General features: G+C 45.8%; 1 protein-coding gene across 5 annotated transcripts in view; it reads left to right on the forward strand.

Annotated features, from left to right (window-relative positions):
* ASTN2 (astrotactin 2) overlaps nucleotides 1–23269 on the forward strand; it is a 911537-nt gene that overhangs the window by 531887 nt on the left and 356381 nt on the right. For all 5 annotated transcript variants that reach the window (XM_067743527.1, XM_067743524.1, XM_067743522.1 and 2 more), the window contains one exon: nucleotides 21071–21221. In XM_067743527.1, the coding sequence (XP_067599628.1) occupies nucleotides 21071–21221 (151 nt within the window). The remainder of the gene's footprint in view (nucleotides 1–21070; nucleotides 21222–23269) is intronic.

Consider the following 23269-nt stretch of genomic DNA (forward strand, 5'->3'; position numbering starts at 1 on the left):
AGGCTCCGGACGCGCAGGCTCAGCGGCCATGGCTCACAGGCCCAGCTGTTCCACGGCATGTGGGATCCTCCCGGATCGGGGCACGAACCCGCGTCCCCTGCATCGGCAGGCGGACTCTCAACCACTGCGCCACCAGGGAAGCCCGAGTCATTTGTATTTTTAAAAAGAACTTATATTTCTTTTGGTCACCTTCAAATATCAGTGATCATTCAACACATGTTCCTACTCACCATTTTCTTTTGAAAACCAAGAGTAAAGCCCAATTTATCCCCAGTTCCTGGGCAGAAAGGGGGCCCACGTGTTTTCTTTCTAGAAACTGGCAGGTAAATGTCTTGGCATTGGGATCCCCCTTTAGCCTGTGTCTGAGCAGAGCCTGCATGGAAGAGGCTTTTGGTCGGTATCTGACTGAAGTAAGGAAGTAGGGATGGCTGGTTGTTGCTGCCCTGGAGTGAAAAATATGAATTTCTGGAAAGCAATGAACAATTGCAATATTTGGGACACATTATACTTTAAAAAAAAAAAAAGCTGTTTATTTGAAATTCAAATTTACCTGATGTCCTGAATTTTTATTTGCTAAATCTGGCACCCCTAATATGAGGTGGTCATCCATTGACATTGAGCTGGTGACATTTGAGCCAAGAGGCTGTCTGGGGAAAGAGCATTTGTGCTTGGATCAAAGATCGCACGATAACAATTGTAGCTCTCCGAGGCAGCGGGATTAACGGATTTGTTTTTCTTTTTACTTTTCAGTGTTTTCTAAACATCTTAAAACAGCAATGTATGACTTTTCTATTAAAAAAAAAAAAAATTGAGGGTTTCCCTGGTGGCGCAGTGGTTGAGAGTCCGCCTGCCGATGCAGGGGACGCGGGTTCGTGCCCCGGTCCGGGAAGATCACACTATGCCGCGGAGCGGCTGGGCCCGTGAGCCAAGGCTGCTGAGCCTGCGCGTCTGGAGCCTGTGCTCCGCAACGGGAGAGGCCACAACAGTGAGAGGCCCGCATACCGAAAAAAAAAAAAAAAAAAAGAAAAAAAAATTTGGTTGAAAGTCAGTGAGCTGGATAGGGTATAGCCTGGCCCGACCAGGATTGACATATAGCTTTATCCATCTTCTCTCCTTTGCTTCCTGAAGACCAGGCCCTCAGTCACTCCACCCAGTTTAACCAGCCCCCTCCCCTTTGCCTCTTTAACAAACCGTCTACCCTCAGACCACGTAACCCACCGTAAATGTCTGTATATGAGGGCAGCACCTACTCCACAAATTCACCCGACAAAGGAGGCTGTCACCTTGAGTATGGCTTTCTCACACATAAAGGGTATTTTTTCAACTAATTTCTTTTAAACAACAACTGCTTAGGGGAAGATACATTAGACTAGATCAGGAATTATAGGTGAAGAGTTGGAATAAAGTAGTTTTGTTCAAAAAGAGTAGGCAAGAGCAGTAATTCTAAATGTATTATTATGTGCAATAGGAGGTTTTAAACAGGTAGGGGTATTACTAAAGTAATACATGAAATACTGTAGATATGTGACTGGTTCATTTACAGTTCTAAGTCAAGTTTATATGTTCAGGCAAATCAAATAACTCTTCTCAGGAAGGTGGTGGTGAATTTCCTTATATTCAGTAATACGTGGGGAAGGGCTTGCTAGACACTGAATACTGCAGACTTTTCCATCTTAGCTGTTACAGTAAATAACAGCTAAGGGACTTCTAGTGGTTAAGACTAGGCGCTTCCACTACGGGAGGCACGGCTTCAATCACTGGTCTGGGAACTAAGATCCTAATTTTTTGCCACATGGTGCAAAAAAAAAAAAATAACAGCTAACATGTCTTGAATACTTAACTTTGTGACCAGTTCTAAATGCTTTGTCTGTGTTAATGCATTTTATGCTTAGAGCAACCCCATGTCCAGGGTGATATTGTTACTTCTGTTTCACAGTTAAAATCTTAGGCAGTCTGGTTCCAGAGGCTGCACTTAAAAAATATATATATATATGGAAAATATCAAACATATACAAAAGTAGCTGGAGTAACCTCACCTCATAGCTCAGAGCCCAGCTGTCAATCAAGTGGTACCATATTGCTCATCCCAGCCTGCATTCAGATTCTAGATCCTCCACTTTCTTGCTGTGGAGTACTGTGCCTGTCCCCAGGCCTCGCTATGCCTCAGTTTCCTCTTCTGTAAAAGGGAGGGTAAGGAGCACAGGTGCTGTTTCATGGGTTTGGGGTAAGATAGCACATTTTGCCCCGCTCCCTTTTTGACGCATAGGAGACATAGCATTATGGGATTAACGTTCATTTCCCGACTGTAACAGAAGCTGCCAGAGGACCAGGCTGACTGAAGACCGCCGACCGCTGAACAGTAGGTATTCAGTAAATGTCTGTCAGGGAAAGTGAAATGTCTTGTCTCAGCCCCAAAGCTCCACCGCATATGGCTCCTTGTCTTTAAGCAGAGAAATTTTCCTTCCCAAGTTAATAGTTAGAACTGCTCAGAACCTTTTCAAAAATAAACAGTCTTTAAGAGAAATTGTATACTAATGCAAATATCAAGGTACCTCTGGCTACTGTTAGCAAAATAAACTGAACAGTGAATACAAATACATTAGATGCAGCAACGCCAGTCGTGTGGATTCTAGGAACTTTGCTCTGATGACGAGCCTACAGAATTGTTCCTAGAGAGAGTGGAATTGCTTTGTGTACGTGAAGGCTAGCAGAGAGCTGAGTTCTTCCTAGGCTAACCTCAAGGCCACTGGCACCAAATGGAATTTTAGGCCAGGCAGAGAGGTAAAATCACTAATAAGATTAATGAGAAATTGTCTTTCTTTGAGCAGCTGCGTCAGGCAGAACTAGGTTGATCTCATACCTCTGCCACTACCAGCTGGGAAAAGGTCACTTCCCTTCTTGGAGACATGATTTGCTTGCCTGTAAAATGGAGATAGCAATCATGGGGCTGACTCATTATGAGACTTAATGAGATAATATTACAAGTGTGTCTCCCCTCTTTAAACATGCTCTTGTCTTCTTTAGCAACAGCGCCATTCACAGTGTATCCACATTTTTCACGCAAGAAAACTGAAGCTCAGAGAGGTTAAGTACCCTACTCAGAGTCACACAGCTTTTACAGGGGACTTAATTTCAAGGTCTGCATGCCAATGAATGATTTTGTAACTAAGTGCTTGGGTATCATTTATTTAAAGGTGGGGGGGTGGGAGGGGAAGCAATAAATGAAATCTTCTTCAGTTCTGTGCACTGAGCCCGGGGAATTGAGCCCCCTTGATTATATAATACAGAAATGGGAAGATTTCCTTTAATTACCATGTTGAGCTATTGCTAGCAATTTGAAATGTTTATGTGCGTCCCAGGCAGCCAATCATCTGGGTGGCAGGTGCAGTTAGAAACATGGCATAAGAAGGGAGTTTATTTATAAAGGGCCTGATGAATCCCTAAAATGAACTTGTCAGTCAGCCCAAGAAATGTAACTGTGAAGGAACAGGAAATTAATGATTGTCCCCCTTGGCATAGACAGGCACTCTGCTATCAGGGCTATGATTTGCTGGCTGTCAGCACATTTCTCTCTCCCCCAGCCTAGTTGCTAGTTATTTCTGTCAATAGAAACTCAGAAATGTTGATCAATAAGCTTAGCATTTGCTGGTTGAAATGAGCTTCAGCATTGCCTGGAAAAGAAGGAAAGAATTGTATTCCTTTCTCTCCCTCCCTCCCTCCCTCCCTCCTCCCTCCCTCCCTCCCTTCTTCCTCCCTCCCTCCCTTCCTCCCTCTCTTCCTCCCTCTCTTCCTCTCTCCCTTTCTCTCTTCTGTAGATGTTTTTTACACCAACCACATCAGAGCCTGTGTTAATCTCTGAGGTTATACAAGTATTGGGTGGGCCAAAATGTTCGCTTGGGTTTTTCTGTAAGAAGTTATGGAAAAACCAAAATGGACTTTTTGGCCAACCCAATAAATGAGAAGAATGAACACTGTGAGTAAACATCACACTCATGTGCCCCTCAAGGTGCCTCAGGAGGGATGCATCCGGGATCCAGGAGGGTAGACAGGCAGGGGACAGCAGTTCAGCCCAAGGGGCACGGTGGAGGGAGGGCTCTTGGATTCCAGGAGGCGAAGAGTGAGCTGGGCTCTGGAATGTGAATAGGAGTCCACCAGACAGCAAATGAGAGGACGGTTATATCCGCATATTCAGAGATACAGTGGTGAGAAATGGCACGCCGCTGCTCCCTCGTGCTTACTTCTGCCTCTTTTTTTTTTTTTTTCTTTTGCTGCTCCCTTCTCCTCAAGGATGAACCTCTGGTGAATTGTAACACTGTCACTTTGGGGGCAAGAGACATAAAAATACGAATGCTGTGCTATTCATATAGTATAATATAATGCAATGTAATGCAATGTAATATATATTAGTTCATATCAAGTGATGATAATTTATGAAGTATTTACACTGTGCCAATAGAACCATCAGAAGGTCCCCAAGGGCAAGAAGTAGTGGCTGTCTCCATCTACACTGCTGTATCTAGCAGCCTACACATAATAGGCATGCAATGGATCTGTTACCTTAGAAGGAGTGTCACATCATTTGCCTGTGCTACCTCTGATCTCATGATACACCAAGATGAATAAGATGAATAATGTACACTACACACGGAGAAGTCAGAGTTATGCTTTTAAACTGTAAATCAGATCATCATACTCCTTGTACAAAATCCTCCAGCACCTTTGCTTCGCACCCATAGTTCAACCCAAAGCCCCTGCTGTCACCTCCAAGATCCAGTGGCCCCTGCTGCTCCTTTCAGGGCCAACCCCACCCCTGCCTCTGGGCCTTTACACCTGCTGTTTCCTCCCGTTGGGACATGCTTTCCCATCCCTGTTCTCTCCAGCACTTCCTCCCTGCTTCTGTTCAAAGATCATCTCCTCGAGCCTTGGAGGTCCTTGGTCTCCCCACACCAGGAATCTTGATCTCGGCCTTTGCCTTCTTTTCCGACCTTCACTCACCACTCTGACTTTATACTATGCATTTATGTGTTTGTTTATGCCAGTCTCCCCTGAAACGTGGCTGGCTCTCAATAATCCCTTATTGAATGTGTCGTATAAATTTCTTTTTACATATTTCTGAGTTTAATCTACTCAGCAACCCTATGAAATAGGCATTGCTGTCCCCACGTTCAGAGAAGGAATTTAGAACGTAATTAACAATAACACTAACAGCAGTAATTCCTTGAGCACTTGCTCTGTACCAGATGCTGTGCTAGTCACTCTGCATTCATTACCCCACGGATTATCTCCATGACCCCACAAGACTTCCCTGGCATCTTAGTAAACCAACACACCACCCCTCAGCCCACCGCCAACACTCCCTAGCCTCGTTCTGTCAGTCACTGTCCAACACTTCAGCCATTTAACTCTTTAATTCTTTTTAATTTGTTTGAAGGTTCTCTTCCTAGTAGAATGTAAATACCATGAGGGAAGGGTCTCTTTTTTTATACACCACAGTCTTTACTATATGTAGAATGATGTCCAACATTTGATATTTCTAAAAGAGCAAAGTCTTTCCTCCACCAAAAAAGAAAACACGATTTGCAGAAGAAGCCAGTTCCTTCACGTGCTTGTACACCGTCTGCACTTGAGTGCTTCACGGACCCTGGGACTCGCCCGTAAGCACGGTCTCCACCTCCTTCCTCCCCCGCACTCTGTCTTTTCTATCCACCCAGCCCAGCAGGCCAAATAGTGGCCTTGTCTAGAACAAGACAGGCAACGCGGGCCTGTGGGCGGTAATTGCATCTTCCCCTGTGCTGTACGTCTCTCTGTCAGCGAGTCTGTGGCTCTTTGCTGCCTGATGTACGTCCACCCAGATCCTTAAGAAGTAGAGACAAGGGGATAAATCCAGAAGGGAGCAGCCCACGGCTCCCCCACACTCCCTGAGCAGTACCACCGAGAGCCTCCCCATCCTTTTGACATAAAGAACCAATTTTCCTGCATATATCTAAATTGGTAGTACATTCTAGTTAGTAGACATTCAATAGATATTTGCTGAATGAATGAATGAATTGGTAGTACATGCTAGTTAGTAGACATTCAATAGATATTTGCTGAATGAATGAATGAATTGGTAGTGCATGCTAGTTAGTAGACATTCAATAGCTATTTGCTGAATGAATGAATGAATGAATGAATGAATGAACATGCTGCCAAGTGAATGAGCACATTATCCTGAGGCTCGGGAAAAGGAAAGTGCCTGTCCAGGATCTTTCACCTGAGCAGCAGAGCAGAGGACTTGAACCTACTCTCCTGGGTTCCAGGCTCAGTGGCTTCCTCTGTGCTTCACGGCCTCCTAGGTCCCCAGGCTCAGGCCCCGGATTCATAAGAAACAGGGCCTCTAGATAAAGCCTGCCTGACTGGGTGTGAGACTGAATTTAGAAGCAACTCTATTACCGTTGGTCTCCAGGTGCCTTCTCTGCTTTTCCTCCTTCCCTCCTCCTCCGCGCTCTTCCAGATGGCGGCAGGGCTGTGATTGAGGCCTCCCTTCCCCTGTCTTCTGCCCTCTGCTGGTCTCTCTCATAAGGCACAAGACAGACATCCCTCCTGGTCACGACTGCCTGAAGCTCAGTTGTCCTCTCTCAATGCCCTTCTCCAAAAGCCCTGAATCTTCGTCTGGATCTTCTGTTGCCAAAACTCAAGACACACTGAACCAGACTTAGAAGCTCTGAACTGAAGTGTTCCTTAATTATTTGTAGACACATCTCTATTTATGTCGTTCCCCTGTTCAGAAACTTAGAATGGCCGGCCAAGTAGACCTGCCACAGAGGGGCACCTTGAAGAACTTCCAAAGGTGCGTGATCATGGGTAGTTTACAAGCAATTGATTTCCACATCCTTAGCCTTCATGACATTCTGCTTAAGATTCAGATTCCCAAGAGTGAGCCTCTGCTTGGCCTAGTTATCAATTCCCTCACTCACCTGTAGGCCAGAGGAATGCAAGCACCTTGACTGATGAATCTACAAGGCTCTACCCATGGTGTATGTGTGTATGGGGGAGTGATGTACATTTCTACAACGCTAAGGGGGTGCTTTGACCAGAAGGGGGCATAGATATTGTACGAACAAATCTAAGGGCTGTCTACTGCATAGTTTCACCCCTATTATCACACATCCAACCCAGTGAAATACCACAGCCTCTGTGAAGTGTCTCTTTTTGTTAATTATGTATGCATGTGCATTTGTGTATATGTAATGTTTTCTTGAATTGGGGGGGGAAAAATAATATCATAAAGTTTTTCCATATCATTAGCTATACCTGGAAAGCATAATTTTAAATTTTCACATAACTTATTCTATGAATGGATCGTATTGTCACTGTTAGATATTTTGATCGTCCCCACTTTTAACCCCATTATGAATGATACCACGATGAACATCTTTGAACATATCTCTTTCTCTGGTTGCTCTTTTTTCCTTTACGATGTACTACTATAATCACTAGGCCAAACTCTATGAACACTTCAGAAGTTTGGTAGATATTGCCAGATCGCTTTCCATAAATGTTGGCGATTTATACCAGCACAAGTAGAATACGAAGAATATCATTTCACTCTACCCTCGTCAGCACTGAGAATCATCATTGGACAGAAATATTTGCCAACTTGATTGGTGAGAACTGCTACATTCTTGTCAATGCCTCTTGCATTACCACCCATGGTGCAAAAGCTCAACTCTAATGACCTATTTTCAGTCCATAATATTTCTCTTCCTCTTCCTCCTCTTCTTTCCTCCTCTTCCTCTTTCTCCAGTTCTCACTTATTTTTTAAAATAAAATATCTCCTTATTTTTGAATAAGCATATACATGCACACAGTTCTACTTTCTTGTATCTTTGGAATTTTGAAGTCTTTCTCGATCCACACACCCAACTACCACCCACTCCCCTCATCCCAAACTGGAAGTACTCTCCTCCCCTTCTGACTTCTCGTGGACCTTTCTGCTGTGTCTTCTCTGTTCTTCAATACTGCTGGCTTTTTGGAGGGCAGAGACCATCACTTAGTCTTGTCTGTACTTCTGACTCTTCATAGCACAGGGGAGGGTATAGCAGGTGCTCAGTAAGTATCTTTGTAATGGATGGTTAGATGGAACGATGGGTATATGAATGGATGGGTGGACGGATGGATGGATGCTTATTTTGTTGATCCTGAAGAAATTAGGAAGCATTGTTTCAGGCTTTGCGTACCTAACAGTCTTGTAATTATGATCAGCCGGCAATTACCTAGCGATTTCCACCACATAAAAACTCCATTCATTAAATTGTGCTACAGGTAAACCTGATGCTTCAAAGTAGCAATATTTATTTTCAGTAAATGAATTAACTAGTGTTTAATTACCATAACTCACTATCCACTACTTTATGTGTTGGCAAGTAGCTGATAGACACAGGGTTTTCCTGCGTGGAATTTACATTTTATAAAGTCATTGTTTGTAGGCTGGTAGAGGTGCCTCGTGTTCTACACAAGCTGGAGTCTCTTGATGGCATTTTCTTCTAACCTGTCACTACCATGCAAGGGCAGCAGGCACCCCAGGTGCTGACTGAGAAGGGCAGTAAGAGGGACTTTGCAATGGCTGGACTCTTGCTCAGTGCTGGACAATGTGTGGGTGCTTTAGGTGGTTTATCTCATTTTGTTGTCACCTCTGTCCTGAGAGGGAGGTGCTATAATCTCCATTTGACCAATCAGGAAGCTGAGATCAGAGACACCAAGTGACTCTCTTGAAGTCACACAGTGAAGCTTCCAGGCAGAGCTGGGTTTCCGGCTCAGAATCCTCTCACTGGCATCCTGAATGCTTTCTGATGTTTCAAATTATTCTCTTTTCACATTTCTTTTCTTCCTTTGTTCTCACAATGCTTGGAATGTTATTTCCTCCCTGCACCTATATTATAGAATGGCTTTCCCTACTTTATGGGATAGAATTGCACTCTCCAGGCTTCTTTTCCCTTCTCTGGCATGTTGTGTCCCCCACTCCCCACACACATTACCCTCTAACGCCTGTCCTGTCTTTCTTCTCATTTCCTTTTCCTCCTCATCTTTGTCCTCGTCTTCCTTCAAGAGCCAATGTATTGCTACTCCCTCCAAGAACCCTTCCCCAACCGGCCCAGGAAGAATTCCTTGCTTCCTTTTGGAGATCTCATGTATTTTTATGCATCTGTGCTGTGAGTATTCACTCCACTTTATAAACCTTGTTGTCTCTGACCGCAGTCTATGCACTTCTTGAGAGCGGGGCTTTGTCTGGGCACCTCTAGTGCTGAATATCTAGCAGATGGCTTGCTACTCAGTAGGGGCCAGTGCATCCCCGTTGTGGTACATTCAGCAGCTCTTAAGTGTGAGTGGCTGCAAAAATCTTGTCTCACCCTAGAAGGTATAGAAGGGGGGCATTGAGGGGTAGCGCTCGCCTCTTTGCACAAGGTGCATTGCCTCGTTTATCTCACCCAGTCCCCTAGGCACTGAGGGAACATTGCAGTGATGCATTTATAGAGGAGGAAACTGAAGTTCAGAGAGGGAGATCACTTGGGTGAGGACACGCCCTTAAGAGTTTAAAATTTTCTTTTTCTGAAGGCAAAGTCTGTCCTCCTTTCCCCACACCACATATGCCCCACCAGGAAGGAGTGATTTTGATGTGAACGTAACTGAGTTTTAATTTCCTGTCTCTTCTTATCTGGTCCCAAGCTTCCGGTTATATTCACAGATCGACAGATATTCGGGGAGAAGCTTTCTCTATCAAAGTCTAGGCAGAGGCTCTCAATCCAGGGTCTGTGCTGGTCCATGAAATCCCCTAATAATAAATGTTCACTTTCACCAACTTCTCACTGAAATTTAGCATTTCCTTCTATTGCAGACACGGGTGTGTTAATAGCACCTGTGACTTTTTCGCCAAGAGAAATCACATGTAGTTTTATATCATCTTACGTTTGTTGTTTCATTTGTTGCAGATGTCTTAAAACATAGTTTATTCTCTTCACTACTTCCAATTTACAGTCATTAGCACATCTGTTCCTAGACCTTTTTATTTAATGTGTCAATAAAGAAGCATATATATCATTGTATGCCAGTTGGCTTTTTAAAAAAAATGTTTTGATAAATGGTTTCTTATGTAACGCTTTTTGTATCTGATCTCATACGTTTAAAAACATTATTCGAAGATGTGGCCCATATGCTTCTCTAGACTGAAAAAGGGTTACAGGTTGAGTTAAGAACGCTTGCTTTCCCAGCTTGGAGTAACTTTCAGGGTTTCAGCCCGAAAAGCAGGCTATTGTCAGTAACGACCACAACAATAAAAGCGAGGGTATCCATGCAGTGGTTCACATACATTTTCATCCATTCACTCACTCATTCGCCCATTCATTCATTCATCTGTCCAACAAAAATCTGGGTACAATGTTCCAGGCACTGGACTGCAGTAAGCATGAGAGAGCCCCTGCCCTCACAGAGCTTTTATTACCTCATGTCATCCTCATGTAACCTAAGAGGGTTATTATCCATGATCCATGCATGGGGAAACTGAGCTCAGAGAGGCGGAGTGACCTGTCTTCTCAGCTAATAAGTGGCAGGGTCTGGGTTTCAGCCCAGGGCTTCTTCCTGGTAGCACAGTTGTATTTATTTCTCGTTTCCCTGCTGACTGTATACGTCCCTTGATTTCCTTAGATGCAAAACAATGGAAATATTGGATATGATGGATACAATGGAAACCATGGCTATTCTCTCTCCCTCCCTCCCTCATTCTTACGTTTCCACCTGTCCTTCTTGGGAAGTCACATAAGAAATCTGAGCTGGAGGGACCCTTAGCAATCATCCCATCATTGTATAAATGTGGAAGTAGAGGCCCAGAGAGGGTAGAGGGTTACCTGGGGACACATAGCAGTACAAGGTAGAGCTAGACCCAGACCCCAGTCCTCCAGCCTCCAGCCGGAGGCTGTCCTGCTGGAGGATGCAGCCCTGTTTACTCCCTAATGGTGGGCTCTCCTCTGCCCCTCTCAGGCAAGCCTCTCTGCCCTCCCAGGACACCAGGGTCTCCCACCATTGCCGGGCAAGAGGGCTTCTGGAGAACACGGCGCCTTTCTACCTCTCGGAGCCCACCTTAATGAGCTTCCCTATGAGATCAAGCCTCAGCATCGTCACTGAACCTTTTTGATTTCTTTTGAATATAATGATGGAATTTGCAAGGGGCAGGAGAAAGGGGGGGCAGGTTGGCAAGGAGGAGGCTTTCTATGAGTGAGCAGTCAACACAGGGAGGGGGAGGTAGCTTTTTGCCAAAGAAGGGTGGCCTCAGAGATCAGATGGACTCCAGGGTCATTGTGTGTGTGCATGGGCCACACATTATCCCAGCACCCCTGGGGAAAGCCCAGATGTGACATAACTTCTCCAGGCCACTGGCTGGTTTTGCTTCAGGGCCTGACACTCCCCGGGGAAATATGCTCCCCCCGACACCCAACTCCCACCCCCAGTTCCCTAGGTTAGATTGTCCCCTCTGCCATGTGCTCTCCTGGTATCCTGTATTTTGTAAGCATCTATCATAATTTGTAATTATAGATATAGACACAGATATAGATGTCGATGTAGATACAGATACGGGTATAGATACAGTGACAGGGACTTGCTGGGTGGCTGTGTTCCATTCACTGAGCTATCAGTTCCAGGAGAGCAAAGCCCATGTCTGTTTTGCTCTTTTCTGTATATTTAACCTCCAACCTCCATGGTGGTGAGTGCTGGGTAAATATCTGTGACATGAACAAATGCATTTCCGAGATACAACAGCCCCTTGTGAAGGTGTCTGTATGGGCCTGATGATGGTGAGGGCCTCCTGCATCTTCTCTCTCCTGGAGTCCTCACCATGACCCTGTGAGCTGAATTTTATTGTCCCTATTTCACAGATGGGCAGTGGCCACACAGAATCATTTTCTCTTTGTCCCCAAGACCACACAGCTGAAGGGCCTCATTCATCCCTCCGCCTCTTCCTTGCTTATTCAGTGAACAGCTGCCACATACCCAGCGTGCAGGGGGAAGCGAGTGAGGAGGGTCTCTGCACGCAGGAAGCTGGCAGGCTTCTCAAAGACACAGGCGCTCACAAGAAGCTATGAGACCACTCAGCACAGCGATATGTATTCCTGACCTAAACTAGTGCAAACCATGATTGCTAAAGGAAGGGGAATGATCAGGGTCAGCTGCAACACCAGTCCCAGAATCTCCAGGTGGGAAGGGATCCTTAGGAGGAAGGCAGGACCCTACTGGGATTGGAGACGGACATACCAGAGCAGAGCCACGGTGTGTCACAGGGCAGGTCCCCTCACCTCTGTAAGCGCCAGGTCCTGATCCGAGTGTGTGCATCTCTGTTTTAATCAACAAAATGGGGATAAGAATGGCACCGTCCCATAGGGCTCTAGCAAGCCCTACGATCAGATAGGGACTTCCCTGGTGGTCCAGCGGTTAAGGCTCCACGCTTCCAATGCAAGGGACACGGGTTCGATCCCTGGTCGGGGAACTAAGATCCCACATGCATGTGGCCAGAAGAAAAAAAATAAAAATAAAAAAAAAAGGAAAGAATGAGATAACCCATGTTAAGTCAAGTTCTCAGGTTGTAAGTTCTCCATAGTTAGTAGCCATTGTTGTGACTCTCACTATGATATTGTACTGCCCTGCCCCGGAAGCTTGACTTTCCTCCACCCCAATCCCAGAAAATGGCCATCCCTCCTCAGGTTGCATTCCTGCAGTGACCAGCAGCAGCAGGACCTTGGGAGATAGTGTTCCCATTGCTCAATAGCTCCGACTTTAAAAAAGCCCAAATCTGCTTCCCTGTGCCACATGCCAGCTCACCCCGGCCCAGAAGCCATCTACCAGCTAATCTTGATAGAGCAGATGCCACGTGCCAGCCACTGTCCCAACACTGTTCCTAACATGATCTTCAGCTGGTCTCAAAACCGCTTAATCCTCAAAACAGGGACTTCTGCCTTCTTTCCTAAAACGGGGATGAGCATATCATTTGCATCACTGTGTTTTCATGTGGGTTAGGAAGGCGGACACATGTCATGCTTGAAACATTTCCTGGCATATCATGAACGTTCAATAATCATGAACTGTCATTACTGCTGTCGTCGTTATTGCCATCATGATTATATAAAATCGTAGTCTGTGTTATTAGTCTAAATAAAAGCAGAAACTGCTTCTGGAACCCTTGGGTGGATGCGTGCAGCTCCCAGGGTGAAGGGAAGAATCGTCGAGGCCTGGCACACGGAACCTTGTCTAGCTTGTCTCCCGGCAGCCTCTGCCATACCCCATCTCCTCCTCGACACTCCAGCTTCCCTGAATTGCTTGAAGTTCCCCCGATCAGGGTACACCCTCTGCTACTTCTGCCTGGAATACCCTTAGCTCATGCCACCCTCCTTCATGTGGCTAATTCCTGCTCAGCCTTTCTGCCTCAGGTTCAATACTGCCTCCTCCAAAAAGCCTCGTCTGACCCCCCACTACCAGAGTCTGGGTGGATGCGGAGGCCTCTTTATAGTCCTGTGGCCCCAGTTATGTTGTGCGGTTAATTGTTTTTGTTTTTCCCTTCCTCCTTAGCACATACTATGTCATATCTATCCCTATATCCCCCCTCCCCCCAGGAACCAGCCCAGGGACAAATTAGGTATCAATGAAAAAATTTGAGTAAATGGATACTGTGAGGCCCCAGGTCTTCCTTTTTTCTCCTGCATTGAGCTCCTTACAGTTTCAAGTCATGGCCTTTGCAATTTTGCAGGACAGTCAGATGATTCTAATTTTAGCTGGCTGTTGGGCACCTTCTGATAATATTTTGCATATATTATCTAATTTATTTCCCTCGCTAACTCTGCCAGCTAGGTATTAATATCCCCATTTTTCAGACAAGAAAATGGAAGCTCAGGGTTTAAGGGACTCACTCCAGGTCTTATGGTGAGTGAAGCTGGGGGACACACCTGCGGCGTATCACTGTTCTCCACAGCTGCTCCTGCCGCTGGGGCTGAGGAGCCTCCCTGAACGTGAGGCGGGGGTGGGCAGGGTGGGAAGGCAGCTTGGTTCCTGACAAGCCCTGTCCTCGGTGCCTCCCTCTCTGGGAGCTCAGGAAACAAGGCTGCCTGTTGTCATCAGAGAGTGATTAGTCTGCACCCGTGGGGGGCTTGTCACTGTCTGGGCCCTAAGTCATCCATTAGCACCTCTCTGTGAGTGACACAGACCTTTCCTGGTGTTTATTAACAGGGGGCCATGTCAGCATCTGTTCCCAGCCGCTGGCATGGGGCTCAGCTGACTCGGCCCGCCAAATGGAACCCAGGTGATGCGTTCACACTTAAGGAATCAGCTAGTGAGGGGATGGCAGCCTCACTCAGCCTGGTAGGGTCTGGCTGACTCTGTTTTGAAACCAGTATTATCAGAACAACAAAAAAAAAAAAAAAAAAAAAAGAATTAGAGTGTCAGAACTGGAGAGATGCTTGGAAGCATCTTAGACAGCAGCTGGACTTAATAGATGCAGAAATACAGACAGAGTGAGGCCAATGGAGAGACGTAATAATAACCAGTTCAGTACCAGGCATGCAGTAGGTGGTCAAATATTTGTTGAATGAATGAATGATAAATGTATTTGCATTGGGTTTTTGAGTTTGTAAAACATGATCCTATGCATCTTGTCATTGCATCCTCACAATAATCCTACATGGTTGGGAGCTAGAAAGATGCTGTTCCCATTTTGCAGATGAGAAGAGTGAGGTTCAGAAGAAAGAGTCTGTAGACAGGGGTCCGCAGCCTGTTAGAAACCGGGTCGTACAGCAGGAGGTGAGAGGCGGGCAAGCGAGCTAGCGAGCAAGCGAGCAAAGCTTCATCTGCGGCTCCCCATCGCTCCCCACCACTCCCCATCGCTCTCCACCGCTCCCCATCGCTCCCCACCGCTCCCCATCGCTCCCCATCGCTCCCCACCACTCCCCATCGCTCCCCATCGCTCCCCACCCCTTCCCACCGCTCCCCATCGCTCGCATCGCTCCCCACCGCTTCCCATCGCTCCCCATCGCTCCCATCGCTCCCCATCACTCCCCATCACTCCCCACCACTCCCCATCACTCCCCACCGCTCCCCATCGCTCCCATCGCTCCCCATCGCTCCCCATCGGTTGCATTATCACCTGAACCATTCCCCCCCGCCCCCCACCTCCCTGTCTGTGGAAAAATTATCTTCCACAAAACCCGTCCCTGGCGCCAAAAACGTTGGGGACCGCTGATGTAGGAGAAAGAATGTGGGTTCTGGAGTTGGACATACCTCAGTTCAAATCTAAACTCCAACACTGACCTGCAGGTTTTCCCATGTAAAACAGGAAATGGCAGTCCAGTCTGCTGTGTCTTTTTGTAAATACAGTTTTATTGAAACATAGCCGTGCTCATTCACTGCATTTTGCGTGTCGTCATCGCATATTTTCTATGGCTGCTGTGTTCTATAAAAGCAGAATTGAGTAGTTGGAACAGAGACCATATGGCTTGCAAAGCCTAAGATATTGACTATGGATTTCTGTATAGAAAAGTTTGCCAACCTCTGTTCTGCCTGGAGTGTGTTAGGTACTTAATTAGTGTTGGTCTTTTCTCCTCTCAGATGAAGGAGAAATGGCTTTACTGGGATCCTTTTTCTAAGACTTTGTAGGCCTTGTAAATACCACAGTGTAACATGCAGAACCTGGAGCTGGAAGGTGTGGTGTGAGGAACACTGGCGTTAAGAGTCAAAGACCAGGGTGTTAATCTCGGCTCTGTCCTTCCGTCCTACTCAGCTTAAGGACGTGTCTCTGAGCCATGAGTAGTGAGTTGAGTAGCATCCTCCCAAAACTCATGTCTACCCAGAACCTCAGAACGTGACCTTATTTGAAGATAGGGTCTTTGCAGATGTAATTAAAATAAGGCCATAATAGATTAGGATGGGCATTAAATCCAATGGGTGGTGTCATTGTGAGAAGAGGAAAAGACACACAGACACAGGAAGAAGGAAGAAGGCCATGTGACAATGGAGGCAGAGATTAGAATGACGCAGCTACACACCAAGGAATGCCAGGTGTTGCCAGGAGCCACAGGAAGCTGTGAATAGGCCAGGAATGCTTCTCTCCTAGAGCCTGTAGAGGAATCATGGCCTTGCTGACACCTTGATTTTGGACATCCAACCTCCAGAACTGTGAGAGAATACATTGCTGTTGTTTTAAGTCACCTGGTTTATAGTACTTGTTACGGCAGCTCTAGGAAACCAGTACACTGGTGTTGTCCTCTTTTATTCCAATTTGGATTGAGGCTACTGTGACATGTACATAGGCCAGGAGTTGGCACTGGGCAGTGTGCAAATGTGGCACAGGCTCTGTTCTTCCAGTTCTTCCTCCCCTAAGACACAGAGGGATGGGTATAGATTTCTACCAGCTTTACAGTTAGGAGAGCTCTGACTTGCCCAAGGGCACAGAGCAGGTTGGACAAGCTCAACGGTGGCCTGGAGAAAGCTCACGACCTGATGTCAGGCAGACTTGCATGCAGACCCTGGCCTCAACACTTCACATCCATGCGACCCAGGACAAGTACCGTCTCTCCCCAGTATCCTGTTTCTCCAGCTGTACAGGGGGAGTAAAAATGTATACCTTAAGGCTATGGAGACAGCATGGGAAAGGAGCCTAGCACAGTTCTCCCGTAGCAGGTGCTCAGGAAGTCATAGATGATGGAGATGATGTTGGTGATATGGTGATTTCTGGCAAAGCTAGGACTCTCACCGGGATCTCCCCATCACCCCAGCCCACCTCCACCTCCAGGGCTGTTCCCTCCATCCCTTTGCGCCCTGCAAAGGCAGCTCTGAGCTCCAGCAGACCCCAAATCCTGCATTCAGCAGCTGGGATGAGGGATTGAGTCCTGAGTTAAGAAAATGCCACTGTCTACCTTAGCTCCCTCTGTCACTTCCCAGACTGACACAATCACTGCTCTCAACTCAGTAACAGCCCCTGTGTCAGGGCTTTGTGTTTTAAATAATGTTCCCCTGGTATAACTGCTGTTTATGCAGAATCAGTGCTTTCAAAAGCTAACAGCCTCCTTATTTGTATACCTGAGCTGTCACCAGGTTGCCCTGGAAGGTGAAATTTTTTTCTTGTTTTTCTCCCCTCTTCCTTTGTTTCTCTCTGTTGTTCTGTCTCTGCTCTTTCCACTCATACAGTATCTTTCTCTTCACTTTCATTCTCTGTCTTTCTGTGTCTGTCTCCTTCCCCCACCCCCTTCCTCTCTCCCCACCTCCCCTCCTTCCCTCCTCTCCACCTTCTCTGTACACTTCCACATTTGTTCTCCTTACCTTGGTATTTTCTACTTTTTTAATCTCTGGGTATTACTCCTGTTTCTCCCTTGCTTTTTCCTGATCTAGCTCTGCATTTTTTCTCTCTTTACACCCTTTGCCTCCGTCTTCCTCTCTTTTAATCTTGCTCTCTATGACACTCCTGGGTGTGTCTCTCTAACTCTCTCTGTCTCTGTCTCTCTCTCTCTGTCTCTCTCTCTCTCTCTCTGTGTGTATCTGTCCACTTGTCAGTTCATCCATCCTTCCATCTATCCATCCATCCACTTTCTTCTGGATGAGGGTGTTTCTGCCTCTCAGTTTCTCTTCTTTCTTTCTACCACATTCTCTATATGTTTATCTCTTTTCTTGCTCTCACACTCTCTCAGATTGTCTCTCACTCCGTCTTTATCTCCTTCCCTCACTTACCACTTCTTCTCAGGGTATTAATATTTTAATAGCCTTAATGTCTTTCCAGGACCCTCAACCCTTTCCATGATTCAAAAGTGGCGGATCTCCCAAGAGCTTCAGTTCAGGGACTGTTGATTCTCTTCCTCCATCTACCTGTTACCCTGACCTCAGTCTATACAAAGTTAGGAAGTGATAGATAAGCTTGCAGCTCTATTCCTCACATATTCTTTCTTGTCCCTATACAACAGCCCTGAGCATGAAGGATTTGGAATGGGAACCCAGAGTTGGGGGTAGGCAGGGGAGTGTCCTCTTTGGAGACACTCTTGGTAAAATTACTGATTGGTGGTGGTGGCATCCATGCCTTCTGGTGTTTTCTTTGTTTCACTTGAAAAACATTTACTTAACACAAGTTCTTACCAGGCCTTGTGCTGGCGGCTAAAGTGGAATGACTAAGTCATGAGTCTTTCACTCAAGAAGCTTACAGTCTCTTTGGGAAACCATAGAGTTGTTGATGAAGATCAGTAAGATAATAGATTTAAACAGTGGACTCAAAGGGAAAAGGAATTAATTCTGCTTGGGGGAAGTAGAGAAGGTTTCACAAAGGAGGTCACAGTAAGCTTGGTGGAGGTAAGGACTTTGTCCAATGTCACTACTGCATCCCTAGTACCTAGAATGGTTCCTGGCGCATAGTAAACACTCAATAAACATTTGTCATATATGAATGAATGAATGAATTTGAATATGAACTTGAATTTGAATAATTTTTAAGAATTCTTGGGATTTTGCGGGGGAGAAAATTTGGAGATGAGCGTCCCAGGCAGTAAAGCACGGTTAAGGATTCAGAAAGGTAAAGGTACGTACTGTCCTCAGATCCCCTCTTCAGGGCTGACCCACCCATCCTCCAGAATGTGGCTGAGGCTCGCAGCTCTGTCCCTCACTGGGCACTGCCTTCAGCCACGAGGAACTGCCTCTCCCAAGGATACCCGCTTCCAGATGGCAGCCATACCAATGACTGGCTGGCGTGGTGTTGCAGAGGCCTGGATCCCTTGCCTCCATTCAGGGTGTCCCTAAAGGGCCATCCAAGCTCCAGAGCTCCCCTCAGGACCAACTGAGGCTTCAGATCTAAATGGCATCAGCCACATGGCAGGACAGCCTCTCCCCTGCCCAGTCCTGCCTTGCTTACTTCCTACAAGTATATCCCAAGAGGGCTCCTTGATAAACCTCGTATATGCAATGCTCTGTTTCAGAGTCTGTTTGCAGTGAACCTGACCTAAGTTTGTGTGTTTAGGGAATGAGAAGAGACCTGGGGGTATCAAATGGAGACTCTGAGGACAAGGTGAAATGTAGCCAGGCGAGTAGGCAGGAACCAGATTATGAAGGGCCTTGAATGCCGATGAAACTAATTTAGATTTTCTTCTATAAGTAATGGAGAACTATTGATCCATGGGGTATCTAATTAGAGTGGGGGCTTACTAAGTTCACTGGCAGTCAGTATGAAAGATGGGATAGAAGGGGATAAGGCTGGAGTCAGGGAATAAGCTAGGAGACTGAAACCTGGAGCTCCAAGCCTGAGGAGAGAAAGGATGGGGGAAGGGATGAAGGATGGTCCAGAGACATCAGCAATAATGCTCACTGGTCTCCTCTTACGACATGTACATGTACCAGCATCTCCCTTCTTTCAAAATTCCAAATTCCATGAGGCATACAACATGGAAGAATATAGTGCCTCTTTTTACTGCCTGTAGTGTCCCTTTAATAATATCTCCTGCAAGTGTAGGCATCATAAATAATCCAGTGCTAGGATATTCCTTATTTGGGGCCCTTTTTCCAGAATCTTCCATTTGTATCTCTTATGTAATAGAATTTTGGCAGATCCATGGACTGTGGTAGCTAGTCTAGTCTTGTCTCTTGTGAACCTCATTTGGGAGGAGTCATGCATTTGCCTAGAGTCTTATCACCTTTACAACAGCTGATGCTACCATTATTGATGGTGTGATTAGTATGCAATGGTCTGAAAAATAAAGTTCTAGGGTACGAGGATCAGGCAGTTCTGTGTTTGTATCTTGGCTCTGCTGTTTATAGGCTGTGTAATAATTTGTTGGAAGCCCCATACCTCCCATAGCTTCAATTTATATACACAATGTTGGAATAATAGGAATTTTGCAGAGTTGCAGAGTTGTTATGGGGAGGTCTGGACTCTGTAGAAACATGTATAATGCAAGTTAAGAGTTGTGTAGTGGGAAGAACTTTCTCTTTGGACTCAGATGGAGCTTGGCATGGACTTTAGTTCTGCCACAGTACAGGCTTGGTGACCTTACTTCACCTTTCTTTTTTTTCTTTTTTTTTTAAATGAAGTATAGTTGATTTACAATATTGTGTTAGTTTCAGGTGTACAACAAAGTGATTCAATTATATACATTTTTTTTCAGATTCTTGTCCATTGTAGGTTATTACACGTTATTGAATGTAGTTTCCTGTGCTCTACAGTAAATCATTGTTGTTAATCTACTTTATATATAGGTGTGTATCTGTTAATCCCATTCTGCTAATTTTTCCCTCCCTCCCTTTCCCCTTTGGTAACCGTAAGTTTGTTTTCCATGTCTGTGAGTCTGTTTCTGTTTTGTGAATAAGTTCATTTGTATTTTTTTTTAGATTCCACTTGTAAGTGACATCATATAATATTTGTCTTTCTCTGTCTGACTTGCTTCACTTAGTATGATAATCTCTAGGTCCATCCGTGTTGCTGCAAATGGCACTATTTCATTCCTTTTTGTGGCTGAGTAATATTCCATTGCATACATGTACCACCTCTTCTTTATCCATTCCTCTGTTGATGGACACTTAGGTTGCTTCCATGTCTTGGTTTTGTAAATGATACTTCACCTTTCTGAGCCACAGTTCACTTATTGGTAAAATGGAAATCTCATGCCTACTTTCCAAAATTATGAGGATTAATGAAATAAAGGGTATCAAGTTCCAAATATATTCCTCTTTATCAAAACTAGACAACCGTCGGAAATTCCACGGCGGTCCAGTTGTTAGGACTCGGCACTTTCACTGCTGGGGCTGGGGTTCGGTCCCTGGTCAAGGAACTAAGATCCCACAAGCCGTGAGGTGCGGCCAAAAAAAATACAACAACAAAAGCCTAGACAACCGTCATGTCCTGTGATGATATATCTATTGAATTTATTTCTTTTTGTTTTTCTTTACTTCTTATTTTTTAAATATGTGTTTAATTTTCTTCGTTGTAAGTATAATAAGTGATGATCTCAAAAGTAATAAATGCACATTAAAATTATTTTTAACCCAATGATACAGATGTCTCTGGAATTTAATCATCTCCTTTCTCTCCAAGGGAAGAAGCCATGCTGTCCACATACTTTGAAACCATCAATGACCTGCTGTCCTCCTTTGGGCCCGTCCGTGACTGCTCTCGGAACAATGGGGGCTGTACTCGAAACTTCAAGTGTGTGTCTGACCGCCAGGTGGACTCCTCAGGATGTGTGGTAAGTGCCATTGGCCTATGAACACGGTGCTGGCCCAGGTGCCAATGCTACATGCTGGCGGCCCCTCCCTGTGAGGGGCAGCTGGTCAAGGAAGATCATGCTACTCCTAGCACCTACCTCTGTGGCCTTCAACACACCAGGCTGCCTTGGTTTCCTCATCTGCAAAGCGGGATAATGAAACTTACCTCCTGGAAGTGTTGGAGGAATGAAATGAGATATCAGAGCATTAGTACCCAATAGGTAGGTCCTTGAGAGCTCCTGGCCTCTGGTTCACCAACACCCCAGGCCTTGCCCCTGCCCTGCCCCGCCCCACCCTTACGAGATCCGCCAATCTGCTGCAAGCTCTTCATTGGATTAAGGGTCTGAGGGTGTGGTCACTCTCAATCCCCAGGTAGAACAATGAACACCTTTGAAGGAGTTCTGTTTACACATCTCCAGAAACACCTCTGGATAGGATCATGTATAAAGGTGCTCAGAGTGGAAATGAGCTGGGGCCTCCGCCCTCCCCAGTGTATTCACACTGGGGTTTAGCCTTCCAGGACGCTTACAGTCCAGTTGAGAGGGAGGTAGGGCCTGCCTTATTTCTGTGCACTCAGTGGGGAACATGTCACCTGTGCAGAAGAGAAGTTTCAGCTGAGACCTAAGGTTTGTAGAAGGCTTCCTGGAGAAGTTGGTGTCTTAACTGTCTTCAAAAGATGGATCAACGTACGTTAGGAAAAGAGTGGGGATGGCCAAGGCAAAGCCATGGGGCGGGGCTGGTGGCCTTGTTTGCAGGGAGCTTTAATATCAAATGTGGGATAAGGGCACAGAAGAAGGTATGTGAGGATCATTGTTGCTTATAGAAGAGGGTCCTTAACTGGGTGATTTGTTTTATAGGACTGACCGAGGGTGCTTGTTTAAAATGCACATTCCAGGTTCCACACTAGAAATTTTGATTCTATAGACGGGTTTCTGTCCCAGGAATCTGAATTTATAACAATGTAGTGAGTGTGTATATGTGTGAGACATGGGAGTGTGTTGGAAGCACACTTGGGAAACATTGTCCTACAAGCGGAACACCTTAGCCGGGTATTCAGTGCCTTCTTGATCTGGCCCCTTTCCAGCCTCGCCATCACTTTACTTCATTCTCCACTAGAGCCAAATGGAGCTAATTAGTTGTTCCTGAATATACTTGCCACCAATGTGGGAAGCAGAGTGACTTTCCAAGGTCTCACCACAAGGTGGCAGGATGGAGGCCCAAGAACATGTCTCCAATACTCTCAGTGTTAAAGCCACTTTGGGCTGCTTTCCTGAGGAGCTGAGAAGAGACAGCAGCAGAGAACCTTGGAAAGAAGGCTGGTCTGAGTGAAGTGGGCTTACGCCCTGACTTGGTCATTGGCGTGTTGGTCATTGGTCATTTGTGTTGACCTCATTAGCCTCAGTTTCTTAATCTTTCAAAGAGAGCAATAGCTCTTGAACTCACAGGTTTTCTGAAAAACCAAAGAATGTAACTGGAAATTACTTGAGATTTACCCAGTGCCATTTGTGTGTGATATGATGAAAGCCACAGCTACTGATGTATTTATGTAGGCGATATGATATGATATTTGGGGCCACAAAAATTCAAGAGCACCGTGTATTTAATTTCCTATAGTGCTTCTACAACTGAATTTTATTTATTTTCTGCTCCATCCATTGGCAGTGGAAACGTAATTCTAGTCAGTTTAGGTGTGCTGCCTCCTACCACTTCCTGAATGTCTAAGTTCAAGGGGACTGAGGTACTTGTAAGGCATGGGAGTGAGGGGATGCTTGATGCTGGACCATAACCTCTCAACTCTAGCACCTGCTGTCTCATCTGGCCCTTGTCCATCACGCTCCTTCCTTTTTGGCATAAGCCAGGGCCTCCCTGTTCCACCTGATTTATAGGTGCATGGTCCATCCTGGCATCTGCTGCCGGTTCTCTTCATCCCCACCACTTGTCATTTGAGGCCATCTGGTTTTAACCATTAGATAGCTTACCCACCCTATTGAGGGAATGAGGAACGTCCAGCAGCTCTTCTACACAACCC

This window comes from Pseudorca crassidens, chromosome 7 (assembly GCF_039906515.1).
Source record: "Pseudorca crassidens isolate mPseCra1 chromosome 7, mPseCra1.hap1, whole genome shotgun sequence".
NCBI lineage: Eukaryota > Metazoa > Chordata > Mammalia > Artiodactyla > Delphinidae > Pseudorca > Pseudorca crassidens.